Source organism: Rhinoraja longicauda, chromosome 31, assembly GCF_053455715.1.
Source record: "Rhinoraja longicauda isolate Sanriku21f chromosome 31, sRhiLon1.1, whole genome shotgun sequence".
Lineage (NCBI taxonomy): Eukaryota > Metazoa > Chordata > Chondrichthyes > Rajiformes > Arhynchobatidae > Rhinoraja > Rhinoraja longicauda.
The window spans coordinates 23,111,683-23,139,410 of NC_135983.1; the positions used below are offsets into that span (position 1 = coordinate 23,111,683).

Here is a 27,728-nt window from a genome sequence, read left to right on the forward strand (position 1 = left end):
CAGGTAGTAATCCTGAGATTATTACCCTTGAGGTTCTGTTTTTTAACCTAATCCCCCTAATAATACTATCCCCTACCACTACAACATTTCCTCTAACTCCTCTCTCCTGAACGACCCCCTGTTCCATTGTGCTGTGGCCAGGTTGCTCATCCGCCCCACAGCCCACGTTCCCTTCCTCACAGTGAGTAAGAACCTTGAACTTGTTTGATAAGTGCAAGGGCCGTGGCTCCTGCAGCACCTCCTCCAGGATCCCCATACCTGCCTCACTCATAGACACACCTTCCTGTCCTTGCTCCCTATCTACTATACTATTTAAACTAGTTGGTGTGTCCATCCCCTGGGTCATAATATCCAGGTACCTCTCCCCCTCCCTGATGTGTCTCAGCGTATGAATCCGGACCTCCAGCTCCTCTATATGGAGCAAGAGTTCCTGTATCCTCAAACACTTAGATTTAGATTTTTTAGATTTAGAGATACAGCACGGAAACAGGCCCTTCGGCCCACCGAGTCAGCGCCGCCCAGCGATCCCCGCATATTAACACTATCCTACACACACTGGGGACAATTTTAAAAAAAACATTTTACCCAGTCAATTAACCTACATACCTGTACGTCTTTAGAGTGTGGAAGATCTCGGAGAAAACCCACGCAGGTCACGGGGAGAACGTACAAACTCCGTACAGACAGCGCCCGTAGTCAGGATCGAACCTGAGTCTCAGGCACTGCATTTGCTGTAAGGCAGCAACTCTACCGCTGCGCCACCGTGCCGCCCACTTACTACATGTGTGGGAATCGTTAACATCAATGGTGTCCACGAATTCCCACATCTCGCAGTATTGGCACATCATTTGCTCACCCATCCTAGTTGGATATTTAATTATTGAAATGACTTTACGTTGAAAAATCGCACAAGGACAGGGCCCTGGAAGTCGTGGCGGCGGCAGCAGAGGTAGCAGCAATCAGCAGCAGCAACAGCAATCAGCAGCAATCAGCAGCAGCAATCAACCAGCAGCAGCAATCAGCAGCAGCAATCAGCAGCAGCCAACACCTACAGGCTGAAGAAGGGACCCAGCCCAAACCGTCACCTATCCACGTTCTCCAAAGATGATGCCTGCCCCGCTGAGTTACTCCAGCACTTGTGTCTTTCTTATGGTTGTGTAGGTTGGTTGAGGAACCTTATCAGAAAGTCACAGTCACACAGTGTGGAAATAGGCCCTTTGGCCCAACTTACCCACATCAACCAACACGCCCCAGCTACACTATCCCCACACGCCTGCGTTTGGCTCATATCTCGCGAAACCTGTTCTGTCCACGTACCTGTATGGCGAGTCTGGAGGCTTGTACTTTGTTAAAGAAGTTTATTGCGGCAGCAATATTCAATTACAAAGGATAACAAACGAGATAACAGACAACCATTAACTCAAACTGTTCACATCGAAGTTCTCTTCCCACTGACTGGTTTTGGGCTCCAAAACCACTACTGGCCAATCAGCGGGTTCGACTCTCAGGACCAATCCCTATGGTCGCACCACCATGTGACCTTGCTGGCCAATCCGAGGGTTCGACTCTCAGGACCAATCCCTATGGTCGCTACATGACCCCCCCCCCCCCCCCCAGAACCCGAGGTACGGAACGTAGCAGGGAGCCGGATTTTGCGACCAGAACGAGTAAGGAGAGAGGCTGCAGGAACCACAGGAGCAGGGGGTCCCGGATCAGGTGGAATTGCAGGAGGACGGCTGACCAGGACAGGGCGGTCCTGATCCAAGTGTGCAGGTTTGAGCCCGGACACAGAGACGAGCTCACTCCTGCCCCCAACATCCAAGGTGAAGGTGACTGTCCCTTAACGCAACACGCGGAACGGTCCTTCATAGACCCTCTGCAATGGGGAACGATGGGCATCTCCACGCAGAAACACAAATTCACAGTCCTTCAAGGCAGGCGGTTCGTGCACCATGGGACACCCGTGACGTGAAGTAGGAACCGGAGCCAGGGAACCCACTCGCGCCCGGAGGGATGCTAAAACCGACGGAACCGAGGGCTGCTGACCAGAGGACTCCGGAAGGAAATCTCCGGGCACTGTGAGTGGCGAGCCATATACCAGTTCCACGGACGAAGTTCCGAGATCCTGCTTAGGAGCAGTACGGATGCCCAAAAGGACCTAGGGGAGCTAGTCTACCCAGTCAGGGCCGTCCAGCCACGCACTGAGGGCCGCCTTAAGGTGCCTGTGAAACCTCTCCACGAGCCCATTAGCCTGTGGGTGGTACGCCGTGGTCTGCTGCAACCAGGAACCGTACAGCTCCACAAGCGTAGCCCAAAGGGCAGAGGTGAACTGGGACTCCCGGTCGGTGGTAATGACGGACGGAACACCGAAACGAGCAACCCAATGGAGGGCCAGGGCCCGGGCACAAGAGGCGGCGGAGGTGTCGGACAATGGGAAAGCCTCCGGCCAACGGGTAAATCGGTCAACCACCGTGAGTAGGTGAGTGTAGCCCCTGGAGGAAGGCAAGGGCCCAACTAAATCAACGTGAATATGGAAAAAACGGACCGCAGGGACTGCAAACTCCTGCACCGGAGGTTGGACATGCTGGTGAACTTTAGCGGTCTGGCAGGGAACACAGGAACGGGCCCAAGTGGCTACTTGTTTCCGCAGGCCATGCCACACAAACCGAGCGGCCACTAAGGCAGAGGTGGAGCGGGTGCGCCAGCCCATGAATGGCATCAAACACCCGGCGCTGAAGGGCGGCCGGCACCACCGGCCTAGGGCGGGGAAGGGAAACATCACACCAGACTTTTGTACCCGCAGGCCCGCAAGCCACTTGGCCCAACTTCAACCCCGAAGCGGTGGACTGGTATGCTGAGGCAGTGTCTGCCAGGCGCTGTGCCTCCGCAAGCTCCTGGAAATCCACCTCGCATTCCACCGCTGAAATTGGGGAAATGGCTGGCCGGGACTGGGCATCAGCAACGGCATTAAGCTTACCCGCGACAGGGCGGCACGGTAGCGCAGCGATAGAGTTGCTGCTTTACAGCGAATGCAGCGCCGGAGACTCAGGTTCGATCCTGACTACGGGTGCTGCACTGTAAGGAGTTTGTACGTTCTCCCCGTGACCTGCATGGGTTTTCTCCGAGATCTTCGGTTTCCTCCTACACTCCAAAGACGTACAGGTATGTAGGTTAATTGGCTGGGTAAATGTAAAAATTGTCCCTAGTGGGTGTAGGATAGTGTTAATGTACGGGGATCACTGGGCGGCACGGACTTGGAGGGCCGAAAAGGCCTGTTTCCGGCTGTATATATATGATATATGATATGATATGATATGTGTCGGACATCGGTAGTAAACTCTGAGATGGCAGTCAGGTGCTGCTGCTGGCGGGCCGACCATGGGTCGGACACTTTCGAAAAAGCAAAAGTCAATGGTTTGTGGTCCGTAAAGGCCACAAATGGGCGGCCTTCTAGAAAATACCTAAAGTGGCGGACAGCTAAATAGAGAGCCAGAAGCTCTCGGTCAAAGGCGCTATACTTCAGCTCAGCCGGATTAAGCTGTCGGCTGAAAAACGCCCAGGGCTGCCAACTGCCACCCACCTGCTGTTCCAAAACCCCTCCCACCGCCACGTTCGACGCATCGACCGTCAGGGCCGTGGGGGCGGAGGCGCTTGGGTGGACGAGCATGGTGGCATCTGCCAGAGCCACTTTAGCTGCCTCAAAGGCCGTCTCAGCGGCCGCGGACCACTCCAACTCGACAGGTTTGCCCGCGAGATACTGGAAGAGCGGACGCATGACCCGTGCCGCTGCCGGTACGAACCTATGGTAGAAATTCACCATGCCTACGAACTCCTGCAACCCCTTTACTGTGGTGGGTCGCGGGAAGGCACGGACAGCCTCCACTTTTTCGGGCAAAGGAGTGGCGCCGGCAGAGGTGATCCGGTGTCCTAAGAAATCAATAGAGGGGAGGCCAAATTGACACTTGGAGGGTTGGATGATGAGCCCGTGGTCTTGAAGCCGCCGGAACACGGTCCGCAAATGGACCAGGTGTTCCTGCTCCAAGCGACTGGCGACCAGGATATCATCCAAATAAATGAAAACAAAAGACAAATCCCGACCAACATGGTCCATAAGCCGCTAGAAAGCCTGTGCCGCGTTCTTCAAACCGAAAGGCATACGCAACCATTCGAACAACCCGAACGGAGTGATCGTGGCAGTCTTTGGTATGTCTTCCGGACGCACAGGAATCTGGTGGTAGCCCCGCACCAAATCAATTTTGGAGAATACCATGGCACCTTCCAGCCCAGACGAGAAGTCCTGGATGTGCGGTATGGGGTAGCGGTCTGCCGTGGTGATGGCGTTAAGGCGTCGGTAATCTCCACATGGTCTCCACCCCCCAGATGCTTTGGAGACCATATGCAACGGAGAGACCCACGGGCTGTCGGACCGACGGACAATGCCCATTCGTTCCATCTTCTGGAATTCTGCACGCACCACCACCAGTTTGTCCGGTGGCAACCTCCGGGCCCGAGCGAAAACGGGGGGCCCCTCGGTGGGAATGTGATGGACAACGCCGTGCCGGGCAGAAGGGGCGTCGAAACGCTGAACGAGCAGCTCCGGAAACTCAGCCAGGACCGCAGCATACGGGTCGGAGGCCGCGACAACGGCCTGGACAGTCGGGCTGGGCGGGGTGGCCGGCGGTGGAACAGCGGGCTCATCACTGCTAGCGGAGGGACGAAGGCCTTAACCTCGGACATCGGGAACTAGCGAGGAAATCTGCGCCCAGGATCGCCTGACCGACTTCCGCGACGATAAACGACCATTCGTACGTGCGGGTGCCTAAAGCCAGAGACATTGCCCGCGTACCATACGTGCGGATGGGGCTACCGTTAACCGCGATGAGGGTAGGCCCTCTCTTACCCGATCGGGTTTCGAGGTCGGTCGGCGGTACGATGCTGACTATGGCTCTCGTGTCGACCAAGAATTCTGTGTCCGTGAATCGATCTTGGACGTAGAGGCGTCGGTTCTGGCCAATCGCAACTGCCTCTATGTACGATCGGCCGAGGCATTTCCCGAGAAGGTGCAAGGTGAGCGGCAGTTGCGGGCTTTTCCACCCCATTGCAGATGATAATAACACCAGCCGCGCTTGTGCGGATCTTTTTGGCGGGGTCTTGAAGAAATGGCGGGAGTCGCGGCGCCATCTTGGTGCCGCTGCGGGCTGCCTAATGGTGCCGAGACCCTGTTGATCGAACTGTGTTTTTTCGATTTGGACGCCATGAGCGCATCGGCTTTTTCCGCATATGCCACGGGGTCCTTAAAAGAACAATCCGTGAGCATAAGCCTAACATCATCTGGAAGTTGCTCTCGGAATGCCTGCTCGAACATGAGGCAATCCTTGTGCTCACCTGCCAGCGCCAACATTTCGGCCATGAGGGCGGACGGCAGCCGATCTCCGAGATCCGGCAGGTGCATAAGCCTCTCAGCTCGATCATGCCTACTGAATCCGAAGGTTCGAAGCATGAGTACCTTCAGCGCCTCGTACTTGCCGTCTGCAGGAGGGGAGGTGATGAACTGCATCACCCGCGCGGACGTCTCAGGCGGTAGAGCGCTGACCAGGTAATAATACTTTGTCTCGTCCACCGAGATGTTTCTCAGGTGGAACTGAGCTTCAGCATGGGCAAACGAAAGGTGTGGCTGATGCGCCCAAAACGGAGGAAGATGAACGCTGACCGCATTTAGCTGCGGTACGCCGGGCGTTAGAACCAAAGAAGGGGTGTCTTGTTCCTCCATGGTAGATGATCGGCTAGATCACGTCGGGGTCACCAATATGGCGGGTCTGGAGGCTTGTACTTTGTTAAAGTTTATTGTGGCAGCAATATTCAACTACAAAGGATAACAAACGAGATTACAGACAACCATTAACTCAAACTGTTCACATCGAAGTTCTCTTCCCACTGACTGGTTTTGGGCTCCAAAACCACCACGTGACCTTGCTGGCCAATCAGCGGGTTCGACTCTCAGGACCAATCCCTATGGTCGTACCACCATGTGACCTTGCTGGCCAATCCGAGGGTTCGACTCTCAGGACCAATCCCTATGGTCGCTACACCTGTCTAATTGCTTCTTAAGCATTGCGGTAGTCCCTCTGCCTCTACTACCTCCTCCGGCAGCTCGTTCATTACGCCCACCACCCGTTGTGCGAAAAAGTTACCCCTCAGATTCCTACTAAATCTTTCCCCCTTCACCTTAAACCTATACGCCCTCTGGTTCTCGATTCCCTTACCCTGGGCAAGAGACTGTACGCGTCTACATGATCTATCCCTGTAGTTGCAGGAAAGCAGTTGTCCCTAAACCACTGCCAGTTGGTGAAGCTTGGCTTATTAGCAGACAATGAGACTTGCTCCCATTCATAGATGGTGAGACAGGACCCACAGCAAACCAGTGGGAAGATTGTCACTGCCAGATTGTAGGATTTGACTCATTGCTCGACATGAAGCGAGCTCTAATACGAGGCCAGTATGGAGGGACAAAAGTCTGAGTCTCTGAGCCATCAGATTGAGTCTTTTTAGCATTTCACAAACACCCACCTTATCCCCATCACCTAGCAACAGAAGCCTGATCCTCAATCAAACCGAATTATATACAATCCAAGAAGATCAGAGCTGCCGCGGTGGTGAGCCCATCAAAAACTGGCCAAAACATTCTGTATGTGTGTTAATGAATGTTTAACGTGTAAAATATGTGGATTCAAACGGTAATCTATACAAAATATGTGCGCGATCTCTAATGTTTATGTCAGCTTCATGTCAGCTTACTTTGTAACGTATGTAGGTTTAATCTCCACGGTAACCATGGGTTAATGCATATTATGAGTGCAATGTATATGATGCGAGTATGTTTGCTGTGTAATGTATACATTTTTTCCGTGTAAGTATTGTGAGTTAACAATGTGTAATGTTTGTATGTGGTGTATGTGTTTTATCCACGCTATGCGTTCTTGAGACATGTAATGCGAGTATATATAAAGTATGTTTAATGGTTATATATATATCCACTTTACTGACTGGGAGAGAGAGAAAAATGATCCAGCTTGTTATAAACCAGTTAGTCCAGCCTGATGGGAACAAACTTTTCGAGTCCATCATCTGATTTACATTAATTGAATCATTTAATCAAGGCTGAGATCAAATTTACTAAAGGCAGGCTATATTTGACAAGTTTAATAGAGCTTATTGAAGATGTGACTTGTTTGGCTATTCTGAGATTTTACTGCAAGTCATGCACAGAGTGGCTAGTCCAGTCCGGACCAATTACTGCCTTAAGGCACTCCCTTGATCGCATATCCATTAGGTCTTTCCGGTCCCACGTAAATGCTGTCTATATTTAATTAGGAGACACGTCGGACAAATGATTAATGTGTGGTCTTTATTCACAAAATGCTGGAGTAACTCAGCAGGTCAGGCAGCATCTCTGGAGAGAAGGAATGGGTGACGTTTCGGGTCGAGACCCTTCTTCAGACTGATGTCACGGGGGTGGGACAAAGGAAGGATATAGGTGGAAACAGGAAGATAGAGGGAGATCTGGTAAGGGGGAGGGGAAGAGAGGGACAGAGGAACTATCTAAAGTTGGAGAAGTCGATGTTCATACCACTGGGCTGCAAGCTGCCCAGGCGAAATATGAGGTGCTGTTCCTTCAATTTCCGGTGGGCCTCACTATGGCACTGGAGGAGGCCCATGACAGAAAGGTCAGACTGGGAATGGGAGGGGGAGTTGAAGTGCTCGGCCACCGGGAGATCAGTTTGGCCAATGCGGACCGAGCGCAGGTGTTGAGTGAAGCGATCGCCGAGCCTGCGCTTGGTTTCGCTGATGTAAATGTGTGGTCTAATGACATTGGAGCAAGAAATCGCATTATCTTAGTAAATGTATAAAATTGAAAGGAAGGGAACAATCTCATATTATTCGCCCACCCCCTCCACCCACCTCCCACCACCCTCAATCATTTTCTCCATGCCCAATAGACCAATAATTTCCTTGGAGAGGCAAAAAATCTTTGTTAGACGCTCCGTCCATCTCACCCTGTTGATGGAAACCAATGGGTGTGATCATCAGGACTGGGTGTGGTCTACACCTACTGTTAGGACATATCTTTTTTCTTCAGGATGTTCAGAGTCCAGTGGTGAGTTCAAAGATTCTTTCTTTTGGGGCGGCACGCACGGTGGCGCCAGAGACCCGGGTTCGATCCTGATCACGGGCGCTACCTGGACGGAGATTGTACGTTGTTCTCCCCGCGACCACGCGGGTTTTCTCCGGGTGCTCCGGTTTCCTCCCACGTTCCGAAGACGTACAGGTTTGTAGGTTAATTGGCTTCGGTGAAATTGTAAATTGTCCCTCCTGTGTGGGATGGTGTTAGTGTACGGGGAACGCTGGTCGGTGCGGACTCGGTGGGCTGAAGAACCTGTTTCCGTGCTGTATCTCTAAACTAAACAAACCTAAACTATACCAGAATTTAACTATCTCTGCTGAATCCCTCTTTTACTGACCTGAGTCACTAACCTGAGTCATGTCCCTTTCTCATTGGTCCTGTTCGAAGGAAGCCAATTGGCATTGCCTCATTACCTTTGCTCCAATAATCACCTTAGTATCTCAATACCTTTGTTTACAGCTCTGACTTAGTTTTTGCCAATTCTAACTGGTTCATGCTACTGGATGGACTTGGGATCTTGGCCTTGGGCTCAGGTTACTTCAGTTTAGTTTAGTTTAGATGTACAGTACAGAAACAGGCCCTTCAGCCCACCAAGTCCGTGCCGACCAGCGATTCCCACACATTAACATTATCCTACACACACTTGGGACAATTTACAATTTTACCGAAGCCAAAAGTGTCCAAACCTATACGTCTTTAGAATGTGGGAGGAAACCGGAGATCCCGGAGCAAACTCATGCAGAGCACAGGGAGAAGGTAAAACTCCGTACAGACAGCGCCCGTAGTCAGGATCGAACCTGGGTCTCTGGCGTTGTAAAGCAGCAACTCTACCGCTGCGCCACCGTGCCGCCCAGTTGATAGACTATTCCTTTCAAGGAGTCGGCAGCTTCTAACAAACTCACTCCAGCAATTCTCTGCCAACTCTACACCTTCCCATACGATGCAGTCTCTGTCTCGGCAGCTCGGTCCTGAAGTTCGCTTCGAGCATTAAGAATTGATCTCAGTTTTCTTGCGAAATTAAGATCAAACTTTTTCAGTCAGAGAGTGGTGAAGGTGTGGAATTCTCTGCCTCAGAAGGCAGTGGAGGCCAGTTCGTTGGATGCTTTCAAGAGAGAGCTGGATAGAGCTCTTAAGGATAGCGGAGTGAGGGGGTATGGGGAGAAGGCAGGAACGGGGTACTGATTGAGAGTGATCAGCCATGATCGCATTGAATGGCGGTGCTGGCTCGAAGGGCTGAATGGCCTACTCCTGCACCTATTGTCTATTGTCTATTGTCTATTGTCTATCACATTGAATGGCTGTGTTGGCTCAAAGGGCCGAATGGCCTCCTCCTGCACCTATTGTCTATTGTCTATTGTTATGGGGAAATAGCAGGAGAATGGGGTTAGGAGGGATATATAGATCAGCCATGATTGAATGGCGGAGTAGACTTGATGGGCCAAATAGCGTAATTCTACTCCTATCACTTATGAACCAATACCCATCCATTAATCTTATGCTATTTCAGGTCTTTCCCTGTCCGTTACTTGAGTAATCTCTCACTGGTAGAACCATCGGACAGAGTGCGTGATCCTCCCTCCCCTCTACTTTCAGTCTGAAGAAGGGTCTTCACCCGAAACGTCACCCATCCTTTTTCTCCAGAGAAGCTGCCTGACCCGCTGAGTTACTCCAGGACTTTGTGTCTACCTTCGGTATAAATCAGCACCTGCAGTTCCTTTCTACACATGCATGATTTTAAATTTGAGGCTGCAGTATATGACATTTACACACTACCTCTTGTTACAATAGACAATAGGTGCGGGAGGAGGCCATTCGGCCTTTCGAGCCAGCACCGCCATTCAATGTGATCATGGCTGATCATTCTCAATCAGTACCCCGTTCCTGCCTTCTCCCCATACCCCCTGACTCCACTATCCTTAAGAGCTCTATCTAGCTCTCTCTTGAATGCATTCAGAGAATTGGCCTCCACTGCCTTCTGAGGCAGAGAATTCCACAGATTCATAACTCTCTGACTGAAATTCTTTTTCCTCATCTCAGTTCTAAATGGCCTACCCCTTATTCTTAAACTGTGGCCCCTTGTTCTGGACTCCCCCAACATTGGGAACATGTTTCCTGCCTCTAACGTGTCCAACCCCTTAATAATCTTATACGTTTCGATAAGATCTCTTCTCATCCTTCTAAATTCCAGTGTATACAAGCCTAGTCGCTCCAGTCTTTCAACATATGACAGTCCCGCCATTCCGGGAATTAACCTAGTAAACCCACGCTGCATGCCCTCAATAGCAAGAATATCCTTCCTCAAATTTGGAGACCAAAACTGCACACAGTACTCCAGGTGCAGTCTCACTAGGGGCCTGTTACTCCCTGGACTTCAAACCCTGGAGCCTAACTTGGGGTTGACTCCAATACCCTGAAGATGTGGGGAGGAAGAACATTTGTCTGAAGAAGGGTCTCGACCCGAAACGTCACCCATTCCTTCTCTCCTGAGATGCTGTCTGACCCACTGAGTTACTCCAGCATTTTGTGTCTACCTTCGATTTAAACCAGCCTCAGCAGGTTTTTTTATCCTGCCAGATTGTCACAACAGGTGGTATTGGAATTGGAGAGAATAAGAACTACAGATGCTGGCTAATACACAGAAGGACACAAAGTGCTGGAGAAATTCAGCAGGCCAGGTGGCCTCCCTGCAGAACAAGGATAGGTGACGTGTCCGGTCGAGACCCTTCTTCTATTGGAATTGATGTTGGTTTATTGTACCCACGTACGCAGAGATACAGTTATAAACTTTGTAGCAAATGGATACCCATCCATTTCAACCCCTCTTCAACATCATTATTGCCAAAAGGAATATTGTTTCCCCAGTTTCTCGAGGAAAGAATTTATCTGTTGATGCAGAGATAAGTGAAGTATTATAATAATGGAACATTAAGACAAACTCTAATAGGCAATTTATATTTTCACATCATACGCATTATTTGAATTTGACTGTAAAGTAATGATGTAAGTTTAATGATGAGGCAGAGAAGGTTTGGCTGATGATTAAATTGCTGCTGTTACACTGACTAAGTGTCACAGACATGACCTGATTCTCACCTTCTCTGTTCTGTAGAGTAGGATTCAAGATACCATTGAAAACTGAGAGCTTTATCCTCCACTTGCATCAAATCACACCAGGATCTAATATATCACAGTCTCACTCAGCACGGAACCCAATCACTTGTTAACAGTCCCTCCGCATCCTCCCAGTTCATTCAATGTTCTGCAACTCCCCCAGTAATTTGATTTCCTTCCCTATTCCACTTATTCGTTTTTGATAATTTAATCTATCTCAGACGGCTGGTTATTATAGGAGACGTTTCAACATACAGATAATGGGCTCGGAGATCAGGTGAAACCATGCAGCTTTTATGAAAACAGGGAATAGAAATCGGGAGTCGGTAGAAGGAGGCTCCATTGAAGGGTGGCGCAGTGGTGCAGCAGATAGTTCTGCTGCCACAGGGGTCCAAAGACTGGGTTCAATACTGAGACTGGGATCTTCAGTTTCCTCCCACACTCCAAAGGCGTACAGGTTTGTAGGTTAATTGGCTTGGTATAAATTGTAAATTGTCCCCCGTGTGTGTAAGGGAGTGTTAATGTGCAGGGATCGCTGGTTGGTACGGACTCGGTGGGCCGAAGGGCCTGTTTCTGCACTGTATCTCTAAACTAAACTAAACTAAACAACGGACATTGATGTTTCTGGTTCAAATTTAAATTAAATGCAATTTGTACAGAGGTGGATGTACTGAAGGAGTAAAGCAAATTGTGTATAGGAGCAGGATAGGATCATGACAAAGAGGACATAGGAACATTTAGCCTTTTGAACCAGTTGATCGTTGACACACTGATAAACAACAAACAGAAATGCCATTACCTATGCTCTCAGCGGCCCAGGACACTCGCTACAAGCGAGCTATCCCTGGGATCGGGAGCCCATTACTCTAATGGGGTTTTTTTTAGCATTGAATACATTTTTAATGAGTTTCGAAGGATGAGGGGGATCTCTGAAACCTACCGAATAATGAAAGGCATAGATAGAGTGGATGTGGAGAGGATGTTTCCACCAGTGGGAGAGGCCAGGACCAGAGGGTGGTGTTTGCTTGTAATTCTCTAACCTTGAGAACTGGGGATGCTCCATGTATCCAGTCTTAAACGTCCTGATAGATTTTGTAGTTTCCAATGATATTTCTCTTCATTCTTCTAAACTCTATGCAACTATCTCTCCTCAAATGGCAAACCCACCATCGCTGGAAATAGATGAATGAACCTTTGCTACACTCCACCTCTAGACAGGACAGACCTTGGTCTGACCTGAAATGACAGTGTGGCAAAGACTGGAATTAGATGGAGATAGATATAGACCTGTGGCAAAAGCCATTTTCAATCTGGTGTCTTTGGTGCTGCGGGATTAAGAGTTAAATGTTGTTCTGCAATATTAGTATGGTAAGGAAACTATTTTCCACCGAGGTCACAAGGAATAGGAGTAGAATTGGATCATTCAGCCCATCGTCCACACCGCCATTCAATCATGGCTGATCTATCTCTCCCTCCGAACCCCATCCTCCTGCCTTCACCCCATAACCCCTGACATCCGTACTAATCAAGAATCTATCTATCTCTGCCTTAAAAATATCCACTGACTTGGCCTCCACAATCCTCCGTGGCAAAGAACTCCACAGATTCACCACCCTCTGACTAGTTCGTATTGTAAACCAGTAAGCAACCTGAGACATAAGCAGTCCAGCTGAAAGTATATTTTCCAATGTTATGTGAGTTGAGGGTGAGCTGCAAATTATTTTTGTGCGGTTGCCATGGAAATTGTTGTCATGCACCCTCCTTGGTGTACAGTGCGTCACTGGTGGAGGAAGTGTGAACAATCGTGTTAACATAGTCTGTTTGGTACTTATTCCTCTTGCAAGAATTAATGGGAAGCACCGTCCCATTTTCTGCAAATGCCCGCGTAATGAGCCAGTGATATCCATAAAGTGCTGGAATCCTTGTTTTAAAAGAAGAGTGGATGTGGAGAGGATGTTTCCACTGGTGAGAGAGTCTAGGACCAGAGGCTGCAGCCTCAGAATAAAAGGACGTACCTTTAGAAAGGAGATGGGGAGGAATTTCTTTCGTCAGACGGTAATGAATCCGCGGAATTCATTACCACAGACGGCTGTGGAGGCCAAGTCATTGTGTGTTTTTAAGGCACAGTTTGACTGATTCTTGATTAGTAAGGATGTCAGGGGTCATGTGGAGAATGGGGTTGAGAGGCCAAGGCAGATCAGCCACGATTGAATGGCGGGGTAGACATGAAGGGCCGAATGGCCTAATTTTACTCCGATAACTTATGAGCTTGTAAAAGCCCAAAGAGACCCATATTGAGCAGAATATTAGCTATGACATCACAGCACTTCCTGCCGCCATGTTTCAAGGGGAGTGGAGATGGTGGTGGGTGGGTTTAGATTTTGGTTTGGTATTACCACATGTACCAAGATACATTGAAAAGCTTTGTTTTATATGCTATCCAAACAGATCAGATATCATGATACGACAGATTGTTGGGAATATTAACGCCAAGGCACTTGAAACTCTCACCCATTTCCACATCTGCACCAACGATGTACTCCACCGCGCTTCCTGAAGTCAACAACGAGCTCCCTCATCTTCTTGGCATTGAAGACAACGTTAATGTCTGGACACCATGTCACTACATTCTCTATCTCCTTGCTGTACTCCATCTAGGGATGCCAACTGTCCCGTATTAGCCGGACTAGATAGAGCTCTTAAGGATAGCGGAGTCAGGGGGTATGGGGAGGGGGCAGGAACGGAGTACTGATTGAGAATGATCAGCCATGATCACATTGAATGGCGGTGCTGGCTCGAAGGGCCGAATGGCCTCCTCCCGCACCTATTGTCTATTGTAACAAGAGGTAGTGTGTAAATGTCATATACTGCAGCCTCAAATTTAAAATCATGCATGTGTAGAAAGGAACTGCAGGTGCTGATTTATACCGCAGGTAGACACAAAGTCCTGGAGTAACTCAGCGGGTCAGGCAGCTTCTCTGGAGAAAAAGGATGGGTGACGTTTCGGGTGAAGACCCTTCTTCAGACTGAAAGTAGAGGGGAGGGAGGATCACGCACTCTGTCCGATGGTTCTAACAGTGAAAGATTACTCAAGCAACAGAAAGGGAAAGACCTGAAATAGCATAAGATTAATGGATGGGTATTGGTTCGATCTTAATTTCGCAAGAAAACTGAGATCAATTTTTAATGCTCGAAGCGAACTTCAGGACCGAGCTGCCGAGATAGAGACTGCATCGTACGGGAAGGTGTAGAGTTGGCAGAGAATTGCTGGAGTGAGAGGGCAGGAACGGGGTACTGATTGAGAATGATCAGCCATGATCACATTGAATGGTGGTGCTGGCTCGAAGAGCCGAATGGCCCACTCCTGCACCTATTGTCTGTTGTCTATTGACATCCCGGATTTTGGGCTAAATTAGTTTGTCCCGTACGGGGCCGCCCCCATCCCGTATCAGTAGGGTTGCCAACTTCCTCACTCCCAAATAAGGGATAAAGGGTAACGTCACCGGCCCGCGCCCCACGTGACGTCACCCAGCCAGCGGCCACGCGCTCCCGCTCCACCAATGGCGGCCGCCATTGGTGGAGTGGGAGCACGTGGCCGCTGGCTGGGTGAGGTCACGTGGGCGCGCGGGATGGTGACGTCATCTTGTCCCATATTTGGGAGTGAGGAAGCTGACAACTCTAACTCCGTCTCATCACTGCTCGTGATTCAGCGCTCCAAAGGATTCCATCTGCAAACTTGTAGATGGAATAAGTCACATTTGGACGTACATTTGTGAGTGTATGGGGACTATAGTCGGGGACAGGGACACATCCTTGCGGAGCACCGGTGTTGAGAGGCCTGTGGGTCAGAAAATCGAGGATCCAGAGGTGGGGGGGGGGGGGGGGGGGGGGGGGGGGGAGGGTGGGGGGGGGAGGGTGGGGGGGGGGGGAGCTGGTTCCTAGGTCCCAGCGTTTGAAGATGTTTGAAAGGGATTATGGTGTTGAATGCAGAGGTATAATTGACAAATAGGAGTCTAATGTAGGAGTCCCTGTTGTTGTTGTTGTCTGTGTATTCTAGAGATGAGTTTAGTGCCAGGGAAATAGTGTCTGCAGTCGATCGGTTGTGATGGTAAGCAATCTGCAGTAGATTAAGGTTGGCTGGGAGGCTCGAGTTAATGTGTGGCATCAATAGACAATAGGTGCAGGAGGAGGCCATTCGGCCCTTCGAGCCAGCACCACCATTCAATGTGATCATGGCTGATCGTTCTCAATCAGTACTCCGTTCCTGCCTTCTCCCCATACCCCCTGACTCCGCTATCCTTAAGAGCTCTATCCAGCTCTCTCTTGAATGCATTCAGAGAATTGGCCTCCACTGCCTTCTGAGGCAGAGAATTCCATAGATTCACAACTCTGTGACTGAAAAAGTTTTTCCTCATCTCAGTTCTAAATGGCCTACCCCTTATTCTTAAACTGTGGCCCCTTGTTCTGGACTCCCCCAACATGTTTCCTGCCTCTAACGTGTCCAACCCGTTAATAATCTTATACGTTTCGATAAGATTTCCTCTCATCCTTCTAAATTCCAGTGTATACATCACCAGTCTCTCGAAGCACTTCATGATGATGGATATCAGAGCCACTAAACAGTAGTCATTGAGGCAGGTTACCTTACTTTTCTGCAGCACCGGGAAGATAGTGGTCTTTTTGAAGCAGGTGGGGACCTCAGAATGGAGTAGTGAGTGGCTAAGGATGTTTAGTTTAGTTTAGTTTAGAAATACAGCGCGGGAACAGCCCCATCGGCCCACCAGTTTGCAACGACCAGCGATCCCCGCACACTATCACCACCCTACACACACTGGGGACAATTTACATTTATACCAAGCCAATTCGCCAACAACCTTGTACCTCTTTGGAGTGTGGGAGGAAACCGAAGATCTCGGAGAAAACCCCTCGCAGGTCACGGGGAGAAGGTACAAGCTCCGTACAGTCAAACACCCGTAGTCGGGATCGAACCTGGGTCTCTGGCGCTGTAAGGAAGCAGCTCGACCGCTACTCCTCCCCTGCCAGTTGATCTGCACAGGTCCTGAGGATGTGACCAGAGACTCCATCCAGACCAGTTGCTTTCCTCAGATTCACTCTCAGTGAATGGCATATACGGGATAGATTATAGTGTACAGAGATCTGATTCTCAAGTCAAGTTTATTTGTCACATACATATACAAGATGTGCAGTGAAATGAAAGTGGCAATGCCTGCGGATTGTGCTAAACTACAAAACAGAATAGGAAAAAAAAAAAATTTTAACACAAAAAATAAATTAATACAGTAGATTAAATTAGTCCCTGGTGATATGAGAGTTACCAGTCCTGATGGCCTGTGGGAAGAAACTCCGTCTCATCCTCTCTGTTTTCACAGCGTGACAGCGGAGGCGTTTGCCTGACCCTAGCAGCTGGAACAGACCGTTGCTGGGGTGGTAGGGGTCCCCCATAATGTTGCTGGCTCTGGATCTGCACTTCTTGATGTATAGGTCCTGCAGGGGGGCGAGTGTAGTTCCCATAGTGCATTCAGCCGAACGCACTACTCTCCGCAGAGCCTTCCTGTCCTGGGCAGAGCTGTTCCCAAACCAGATTCTTTGGCTTCAACAGAAGTCCCACTTTTCCCCTGTGGAACAATTGACTCTGTGGGTGAATAATTGGAAAATCAGAGTGAATGGCGTTTTGCAATTGTAAATTGTGAAATGTAGGGTTGGGGGAATCTGACCAAAACAATTGTATTAAAGTTGAAGGTAGAAAGGAACCTCACGTGCTGGTTTATACTTGTGAGATGCAAATGTGAGTGCTCACAATCACGATGCTCGAGACAAATCTAGAGAAACAGGTATATTTTATTTGCAAGTCTGTAGAGTTGGGTGCCTCCCCTATCGAGACACACCGAGGTCGGGAAAATCCCTTCTTTTTATTCACATCAATTTACAATTGTTACACCTTTAATTCCTCCCCTTTCAAGATTCAAGATTCAATATTCAAGATTCAAGATATCTTTATTTGTCATCCTTTTGGACGAAATTTAGTCACCCAGTCCAATAATAAAAGCAATAAAACAAACAAATGACACAACCCCACCCAACGCACAAAAAAAGAAACATCCATCAGTGAGTCTCCTCCAGTCCCCTCCTCACTGTGATGGAAGGCCAGAATGTCTTTTCTCTTCCCCTGCCGTCTTCTCCCGCGGTCAGGCTGGTGTCGTTGCCACGTTCCAGGCCGCGCTGGCCGGATGAAGGTCCGCAGCGGGCCGACCCAAGCCCCGCTTGGGCTCCTTCCAATCGGAGCACTGAGGTGCACAATCTAACCGGCACCGCCCCTGTTACCTCCCACATCATACATCGCATGTGCATTTAAATGAGACATCTTAATGGAGATGCATTTATTCGAGGCAACAACGTGTTGTACATCAACACACTGAAGAGAAGACTTTAGATTGATTTTTGATTTGAAAGGCATAATTTTTTTTAATGTAACAACTTTTCTTTAACTCCTTTGAAAATTTAGTTTTCTACACTATATAACTGGTGGTTTCTCAATAAAGAATGATTGGTTTACCAACCAATCTAAGTTTGGTTTACCAGATAATGGCTGTGATGTATGTGTCAAACGTGATGTCTTATTCTGACTGGTACTGGCCAGGGTGGCGCAGCGGTAGAGTTGCTGCCTTACAGCGAATGCAGCGCCGGAGACTCGGGTTCGATCCTGACTACAGGCGGCATCTGTACGGAGATTGTACGTTCTCCCCGTGACCTGTGTGGGTTTTCTCCGAGATCTTCAGTTTCCTCCCACACTCCAAAGACGTACAGGTATGTAGGTTAATTGACTGGGTAAATGTAAAAATTGTCCCTAGTGTGTGTAGGATAGTTTTAATGTGCGGGGATCGCTGGGCGGCGCGGACTCGGTGGGCCGAAGGGCCTGTTTCCGCGCTGTATCTCTAAATCTAAAAAAATCTAAAAAATCTTGTCATGCTGGGCGTTTTTGTAATATTCATTTATCTTATTAGGCAGGCGCAGTACAGAGTAGTTCATGCCCTTTCCCCTATTTCTGTGGTTATCTTCTAACACTTATCCTTGGAAAGTCACCATTTGTTCTTGCGGTTCTTATCTAGCCGAGCACGGTCGGGTCAGCTATTTCTCAGGGTCCTTAGTCTAAATCAATTATCCCTTTTTACCCCTTCCTCGCAATACTGAAGATAGATGCAAAATACTGGGGTAACTCAGCGGATCAGGCAGCTTCTCTGGAGAAAAAGGAAGGGTGACGTTTTGGGTCGGGACCCAAAATGCTACCCCTCCTTTTTCTCCAGAGATGCTGCCTAACCCGCTGACTTACTCCAGCATTTTGTGACTACCTTCTGCATTAAAGTTGTTGTCTGGATTTAACAAGGCCACTGGGTTTAATTTGAATACTTTGAGGATCTGCTCCCACCTGATCATACAAGAAGGTTAAGACAGCAGATCAATGGCCCAAAATCAGCCATGATCGCATTGAATGGCGGTGCTGGCTCGAAGGGCTGAATGGCCTACTCCTGCACCTATTGTCTATTGTCTATAAAATATCAGCCAGCCACCTGGATGTTGCCAGACAGGGTTAAATCTGAGGGAGAAGCAAGGAATTACAGATGTTGCTTTACACAAAAGGACATAAAATGATGGGGTATCTCAGAGGGTCAGGCAGCATCTCTGGAGAACATGGATAGGTGACATTTTGGGTCGGGACCATCCTTCAGACTGACAGGTAGACTGACCTGATGCGTCACCTGTGCATGTTCCGCAGAGACGCTGCCTGACCCTTCAAGTTACTCCAGCACTTTGTGTCCTTCGGGGTTAAACTAGAGGCTGTATTCTAAAACCGGCTTCTTGACTGTGGGTGGCATCCCAACCACAATGAATCATGCTGTTCAGGAACAAATGTGTGTTGGGGTTTTTGGTTGTGAGAGGATTGCTGCATCACTGTTGTCACGGCAACTGGGGATGCAGAGCCTCCTTCCATAACCAGGGAGACGGGGACGGATTGGCGATTGGACGAAATTGCCATGACAGCGCGGTTGCAATGCGCGGGTAGCCCAGCAGGTGGTGATCTACTCTGTGCTCCATCATGTGCTGTTTATATTTTGCAGACTGTTGATACAGGAATATTTGTGATTTGTGAGCATTTTGTGATGTGACAGGGATTTCTGGAGCCAGTGTGGGGAAACCTGGCCCGAATCTTACCCTGAAAGTGGCAGGTAATTTGCTGTGTTGCTGTCTGTGGTCTGGCCTCACTATGTTTATGGTGTTTGCTGTCCTTTACTTGTCATCTAAGTCATGCACTATGTGTTTATGTCGAGGAGGCTGATGATCTAAGCTCTCTGTCATTCCACCATGATGCCAGTTAGCTTTAAATCGATCATTGCACAAACAAGACCCGTGCAGAAACTGTGAGCAACACACAAAACTTAAAAGCCGCAGAGAGCTCAAGTGAAAGGAAGGTGGAACTGCTTCCACATGGAAGACTATTAGCTTAGTTACGCTTCATGAGGGTGGCTGGCAAGAGATGAGAGATTCATGAGAGATGATAACATTAAAAGGGAATCTGACTGATGGAGGAAATATGTTTAATGTTAGAACTAAGATGGAGATTTACAGATCTACACCACACAGCTTATCGTAGCCAGAGCGCAGTAAGATTGTTTGAAAGTAAAAGAGTATGATGCACATAACAAGCTGAGTTATAATTAGTAAATCCTCCCATACCGCTGCCAGCTCGGATTATAGCTGGTTTATAAAACTTGTCCTTTTATTATCTGATCAGCAACTGACATGGAAAATCTTACCTGGTGATTTGTGCAGGGCACAACACATCAGACAGCGAATAAAGAAACACACCCCTCTTATCAGCTCACCCCAACTTCACCCTTTCCCACCATAGTAACGGATAACCTGAACACCATGAGAGATGCAGCAATATCCAAATGCTTATCCCTCAATGCACTGACTATGCCTGGGAATTAAATCTAAGACTGCAGCTGAGAATCACCTCTGGTGTTGTGGGGACTGTGGATAGGCACAAAATGCTGGAGTAACTCGGCGGGTCAGGCAGCATCTCTGGAGAGAAGGAATGGGTGAAGTTTCGGGTTGAAACCTGTCTTCGGACCCTGGGACTGGGACTGGGGGGATCAGACTGATTGATTATGGATGAGAATGCGATTGATTATGGATGGGAATGCTAATCTAGGCTGGCAAAGGGTGAACTGTGGCTGTTCTTGTGATTGCTTGCAGTAGGAAGTAGAATTAATTAAACACAGTTGGGAGTGGGATTATGTTTGGGAATGGAACGACTAAGACTGTACATGAAATCAACTGAGTTGGCAAGGGGCTCGATTAATGGTGGGCCTAAACTGGACTAGCACTGGGAATGGCAATGGCCTTGCCGAGGATTGACTGATTGTCTACGGCTCGGAATGGGACTGACCATGGCCGGGAATGGGACTGACCATGGCTGGGAATGGGACTGACCATGGGTGGGAATGGGACTGACCATGGGTGGGAATGGGATTGACCATGGGTGGGAATGGGACTGACCATGGCTGGGAATGGGACTGACCATGGGTGGGAATGGGACTGACCATGGGTGGGAATGGGACTGACCATGGGTGGGAATGGGACTGACCATGGCTGGGAATGGTGTGATTGATTATGGCTTTAAATAGGATTTCACACAGCTGAGAATTGGATCAATTATAGCTGTGAATTAAACTGGCTGATTTTGGCTGGAATTAGGACTGAGAATGCTGGAAATAGAATGATTGATCATGATTTTGAATAGGATTGACCATGGCTGGGAAAATAATGTTGGACAGTATCGGGGATTGGGATATTTTGATCATGTATGGCAGTGGGAATTAGCATGGCAGGGATGAGATGATTGACCAAGGAATCTAAGGGGTTGCTTATGGTTTGAAATCGGCCATTGTCTTTGAATGACTGATGGCTCCTGTCTATAGAAACAGTCAAACATTGTTCACACTTAACAATGCACAGTAGTGCAGCTGGTAAAGCTGCTGCCTCGCGGTGCCAGAGACCTGGGTTCAATCCTAACCTCGGGTGCTGTCTGTGTGGAGTTTGCATGTTCTTCCTTTTACCGTGTGGGTTTCCTCCAAGTGTTCCGGTTTCTTCCCACATCCCAAAGATACGCAGGTGTGTAAGTTCACTAGCCTCTGTAAATCACCCCTCGTGTGTAAGGGGTAGAAGAGAAAGTGGGATAATGTAAAACTGGTATGAACGGATGCACGATGGTTGGTGTAGATTCAGTGGGCAAAGGGCCGGCTTCCATGCTGTGTCTCTAAACGAAGCTAAAGTAAACTAAACTAAACTTAACTAAAGAACAAACAATATGTGTAGGAAGGAACTGGTTTATACCAAAGATAGACACAAAATGCTGAAGTAACTTTGCGTGTCAGGCAGCATCTCTAGAGAAGAGGAATCGGAGACGTTTACAGGTCGGAACCCTTCTTCAGATTCAAGAAACTAAAAAAGGGTTCCGTACCGAAGCAACACCTATTCCACTTCTCCAGAGATGCTGCATGACCCGCTGAGTTACTCCAGCATATTGTGTCTATTAACTGAAGAACAGACGGTTTTAGTCTAATATTCTTTGATATCTCTTATGACTAAAGGTCTCCCAATCTCACTTTGGTTCCTGTATTTCCTGCTCATTCCTTTCCAGGTTGTTAATGGAGAGCTGGTCGAATGACAGCCGGGACTGTAGTCATCACTGGAGGAATATTGGCTACGATTATCCTTCTTTGTATAATAATCGTGTTGTGTTATTGCCGCCTGCAGGTCAGTGTCAGAATAACTCGCTGAGCCAAAGTACAACCATTTTAAAGGTGTTGTTCGATTCAGGGTAGATGTCATTTGAGGGTTACACTCCGATAGATGCAGAGTCTGTGCAACTGAAGCACACAGGAGAATCTGAAACTGTATTTTAAAATTATGGTGATGGAAGTAATGCAGCTTGGAAACAGGCCCTGCGGCCCAACTTGCCCACGCTGACTAACATGCTCCATCTACATTAATCCCACCAGCCTGCGTTTGGCCCAACTTGTAGTGCTTCAGGCAACCTTTGTGAACAACACCCTGCACTCATATAGCACCTACAGTATGGTAAAACATCCCAAGGTGATTCACAGCAACGTTGAAAAATAACAGAACTGGATTGCAGCTCACAAAGACATTATCAGGATGAATGACCAAATGTTTGATTGAAGAGATAAGTTCTAAAGACAGTCTTAAAAGCGGGAGGGAAGAAGGGATTACTAAGGGGTGGAGAGAGGGCATTCCAGATCTTTTGTTTAAACAAATACTTCATTCCAAAACAAAACCAAACATACAAAGTAGTAACGCGATCAAGTCAAAAGCTGCCTGTATTGGCAGTTTACAAACAAAACAATTATCAAATTAAAATTCAACCACTTTTGTCAATAATACATTCGACTTCCCGCGGCGACCAGCGTTCACGGAAGGCCTCCAGTGACCCCGTGGACACCGCGTGCTCCCTCTCCAGGGACACGCGGGCACGGACGTAAGCCCAGAAAAGGGGCGGGCAGCCGACCGCTGTGCGGCTGTCGACTACCCGCTGCCTGGACCCGCAAATGGCCATCTTGGCCAGGCCCAGGAGCAGACCGACAGGGAGACCCCCTCCTCCCTCCCGACCCTCCCCCCTCTGTACCGGGTGCCCAAAAATCAGGAGCGGGGAGTCGGTTATTGAGCAGCAAGGCTGTTAAATCAAAGTGTACGCAACAGCCAGGAATCCAGCCATCTCAAAGGCTTGTAGTCAGTGGGGGCTCCAGAAGAAGGGAAGGCCAGTGCCATTACTGGATTTATTGAAAGAGTCATTGGTTTCAGAGTAGGTAATTGAGAACCGAAATGATGTGCCGCCAGAACAATGCAGATTGGGAGCAAAGGTTTGGATAAGATCGGGCTTGAAAAACAGTTGCCACAGTCTGAATGGCAGGAATGAGACTTTCAACAATGATTGAGATGGGGTGGGAGCGGGCATTACTTGTTACTGAGTAGATATTGATTCAGACGCTCACGGTGGAGTTGAAAATAACCACAAGGCAGTATGGTTTAGTTCAAAATTGGGTTATGGCCACTGAGCAGCAAGGGAACATAGTTTGAGAATTAAAATATAGGCACAGATTTTTGAAAGAGGTCAATTTTACATTGAATGGAAACACAGGTAACTGAGCAAGAGAGCTTTAGGAACGAAGGCACGATTTGGGCTTTTGTCTGAAGAGGGATTGTGGCAGGAATGGCAATTTTCCAGATGTGGATGTAGGCAATCTTTATGAAGGGCAGATGTTGTAATGTCATAGAGTGCCGCAGCATGGAAAGAGGCCCTTTGGCCTAACTTGGCCATCTAAGCTCGTTTGCCCACATTTCACCGAGATCCCTCGAAACCTTTCCTATCTATGTACCTGTCCCAAGAGCTGCCCGAGGAGGTAGTTTAGTTTCGTTTAGTTTAGAGACACAGCGTGGAAACAGGCCCTTCAGCTCACCGAGTCCGCACCGACCAGCGATCCCCGCACATCAACACTACCCTACACACACTAGGGACAATTTACATTTATACCAAACCAATTAACCGACAAACCTGTACGTCTTTGGAGTTTGGGAGGAAACCAAAGATCTCGGCAAATACCCACGTGTTCACTGGGTACAAACTCCATACCGACAGCACCCATAGTCAGGAATGAAACCGGATCTCTGGCGCCGCAAGCGCTGTAAAGCAGTAACTCTACCACTGAACGACCGTGCCACCCAGTTGAAGCAGATACCGTCACAATTTTAAAAGACATTTGGACAGGTACATGGATAGGAGTGGTTAAGAGGGATATGGGCCAAACACAGGCAGATGGGATTAGTGTCGATGGGGCACGATGGTCGACATGGGCAAGTTGGGCCGAAGGGCCTGTTTCCATGCTGATGACTCTATGACTAAATGCTATTATATTATCTGCTTCAACTACTTCCTCTGGCAGCTTGTACCATGTACCCAACATTGTCTGAAAATGTTGCCCCTCAGGTTGATATTAAATCTTGCCCTTCTCACCTTAAACATCTGTCCTCTTGTTTTTGATTCCCCTACCCTGGGTAAAAGACTGTGCGTTCACCCTATCCACTGCAAATCAGAGGAAGCAGAAGGGGCGAGAGTGGCTGTGGTGAGATGGAACTGTGCCTGGTTCTATTTCTTTGGATAATTCTGCTGATGTTATATGTTAAATGCTATAATTCTAAGTGCACCATGTAATGTTTGACCTTTTTTTCCACTCATGCCCTTGTGGAGAATTGCAAAATATAGGGCAGACATGCCCATTGGGTGCCAACTCATTGATGCCTAGTTGTGATGTGATTATCAAGAAGGTTTAACGGATGATTAGTGCTTTCCTGTTTGTTTATTTCATGTTTGTAACAGGTTATTTGAACAATAAAACACCGCCCAACATGTTGAAGGGCATTCTTGCAGGCTTGAGTGTAGTGTATGCTCTCGCTTCACATTTAAAGCTGAGATATATTACAACTTAGAACTCGCTGGAATTTAGAAGATTGAGGGGGGATCTTATAGAAACTTACAAAATTCTTAAGGGGCTGGACAGGAAGATTGTTCCCGATGTTGGGGAAGTCCAGAACAAGGGGTCACAGTTTAAGGATAAGGGGGAAGTCTTTTAGGACCGAGATGAGAAAGTTTTTTTTCACACAGAGAGTGGTGAATCTGTGGAATTCTCTGCCACAGAAGGTAGTTGAGGCCAGTTCATTGGCTATATTTAAGAGGGAGTTAAATATGGCCCTTGTGGCTAAATGGATCATGGGGTATGGAGAGAAGGCAGGTACAGGATACTGAGTTGGATGATCAGCCATGATCATATTGAATGGCGGTGCAGGCTCGAAGGGCCGAATGGTCTACTCCTGCACCTATTTTCTATGTTTCTATATCAAAGTACCGTACAGGAACAGGCCCTTTGGCCCACAATATCTATGCCAAATATGATGTCAAGATAAACTGATCTCATCTGCCTGCACATGATCCATATCCTTCCATTCCGTGGATTTCCATGTGCCTATCTAAAAGCCTTGGGTTTCCAACAGCAAACAATAATCATACTTCAAAGACACCGCAGAGGAACAAGCCCTTTTGTTCGTCATGTTTGCATCTACAATTATACCATTCGAATACCAATCCCTGCCTGTAATGGTCTGTGGCCCTCTATTTTATGTTAGGACGGAACTGTAGATGCTGGTTTAATCCGAAGATAGACACAAAAAGCTGGAGTAACTGCTGGTCAGACAGCATCTCTGGAGAAAAGGAATAGGTGCCGTTTCGGGTCGAGACCAATCTTCAGACTGTCAGGGGAAAAGGAATAGCGATATATAGAACAAATAAATGAAAGATATGCAACAAAAAAAAACAATGATAAAGGAAACAGGCCATTGTTAGCTGTGGGCTAGGTGAAAACGAGTTACAGACAACGACACTCAACAAGACAACTTTGAAGCTAGGGTGAGGGAGGGATGGAAAGAGAGGGGATGAAAGGGTTGTTTGAAGTTAGAGAAATCAATAATCATACCACTGTTGTAAGCTGCCCAAGCGAAATAAGAGGTGCTGTTCTGTTTGTTTATGCCTCTTGAACATTATTATTGTATTGTTTTTACCACCTTCTCTGACAGCACATCCCAGGAATTTACTATTCCCAGAATAAACATGCCTCGCAAATCTCCTTTAAACTTACCCCACCTCATCTTAAAACAATGTCCTCTAGTATTTGACACTTTCACTGGGGGAAAGGCTCTGCCTCTCAACCATCCTGTCCACAAATTCCCACTTTCAATCAGCTATGGAATTCCTCCATCAGAGAATTGTGGCTGATCTTCCCATCAAGTCCCCTCAATGATCCAAAGCCCCCCCCCCCCCCCCCTCCCCCATTCACTGTATACTTTCCTCTTGCATTTGACTTCCTCCTCCTTTACTGCTTAGCCAGAAGGTAGGGAAAATTTAAGATAGACACAAAAAGCTGGAGTAACTCAGCATCACAGGTCAGACAGCATCTCTGGAGAAAAGGATAGGTGACTTTTCGGGTCGAGAACCTTCTTCAGACTCTGGGGAAAGGGAAACGAGAGATATAGATGGTGATAAAGAGTGACAGAACAAATGAATGAAAGATATGCAAAAAAAGTAATGATGATAAAGGAAACACTTGTTTTCTTAGCTGCATCCTGTCTTTTGTAATTGCTGTTCTGTAAGTTTAATATTTTGTTGTGTTTTCCCATGCAGTATTATTGCTGTAAGCGAGAGGAATGGGATGGAGATGAGGAGGAGCCGGACTTTGCAGTGCACTCCCGTCTACCGCCTGCTTACTACAACCACAATGCCGGAAATGGACTTCACTTTAATTCTGTAGCCTATCCCCAGGATCACGTCCAGTCCCGAACTCTCTGCTCCAACTGCAAGCCACTCTTCTATGTGCACCAGATAGAAGAAATTCGAAATGGGGGCGGAAAGATGAGCTGCAACTCTGTGAGGGAGGAGGATTTCGAAATGCTGGCTAATCCTCAGGAACTGCCCCTGGGCAGGGCCAGGTTAGCCAGAGACATTTTTAGCAGAAGTCGAAGTATCAGCACTGACGTGTGAAGAGGTTTGTTACGAATGGTTTTCTACCACAGCTGCTTTATCATAACAAAAATTAGACCATTAGTTTACACATTTCGTGGAAAGAGTGGATGGAATGATTGAATGCAATTTCTAAAGCATCATTAAAATTCTTGCAAACCCAAACTACGAAACAATTACTCTTACTATAAAAGGAGTGGCCTGAATATAGGAAACTGTATTTTAAACAAATAGTTATTGATGTATTTATATATTAATTTATCTTCTAATGGATGAGATCTGTTTGATTAAATGAACGTTTTATAACTGCTGCTTTAAATGGGTCAGATACATTCTAGTAATTTTTCTTTGTATAATAATGGCTGCTAATATTGTTTATATGTTCTTTAGTACGTCTGATCTAATTTTGCAAAAGGAGTTAGTACATGGCTGGTGATGTATTCTGTGGCAGTGATGTTGTTCAGGAACATTATTGTTCAACTCACATGAATAAACCAGAGAAATTTATGAATCAAAAATAAATTACCGCTCATCACTTTATCCGCCAGCTACAGATTCACAAAAGCATCTGTGTTTTCTTACTTTATGATCTCTGTGCAAAAGGTTAAATGGAAATCCATGGGGGAATCTGGAAAAATGGGCTGGAATAATAAGAAGGGATAGTGCAACATTAAAAAATTGCCGACTATTGATCTCTAAATTGATCTGAAAGACGTGTACAAAATCATGAGGAATAGATCGCGTAGACACAGAGTCGCTTGCCCAGAA

At 47.7% G+C, this 27,728-nt stretch overlaps 1 protein-coding gene across 10 annotated transcripts; it reads left to right on the top strand.

The window, feature by feature from the left end:
* The first annotated feature begins 6,523 nt into the window (after positions 1–6,523).
* Positions 6,524–27,614, top strand: LOC144608330 (protein FAM163B-like). 10 transcript variants are annotated; one of them, XM_078425979.1, is made up of 5 exons: positions 6,530–6,734; positions 17,952–18,118; positions 19,429–19,536; positions 22,017–22,132; positions 26,625–27,614. In XM_078425979.1, the coding sequence occupies exons 4-5, from the start codon at positions 22,040–22,042 to the stop codon at positions 26,979–26,981; spliced, it is 450 nt and encodes a 149-aa protein (XP_078282105.1). In that variant the 5' UTR covers positions 6,530–6,734; positions 17,952–18,118; positions 19,429–19,536; positions 22,017–22,039; the 3' UTR covers positions 26,982–27,614. The 10 variants fall into 10 exon arrangements, with proteins under 10 accessions (XP_078282112.1, XP_078282108.1, XP_078282110.1 ...); XM_078425978.1 differs by having other exon boundaries at positions 17,962–18,118; XM_078425980.1 differs by having other exon boundaries at positions 6,535–6,653.
* The last annotated feature ends 114 nt before the right edge of the window (positions 27,615–27,728 follow it).

Bases quoted from the DNA above. Each gene is read 5' to 3' on its own strand.
- LOC144608330 (XM_078425986.1), top strand. From the start codon at position 22,040: ATGACAGCCGGGACTGTAGTCATCACTGGAGGAATATTGGCTACGATT. The intron at 22,133-26,624 runs GTCAGTGTCAGA...TTTCCCATGCAG, and splicing joins TGTGTTATTGCCGCCTGCAG to TATTATTGCTGTAAGCGAGA.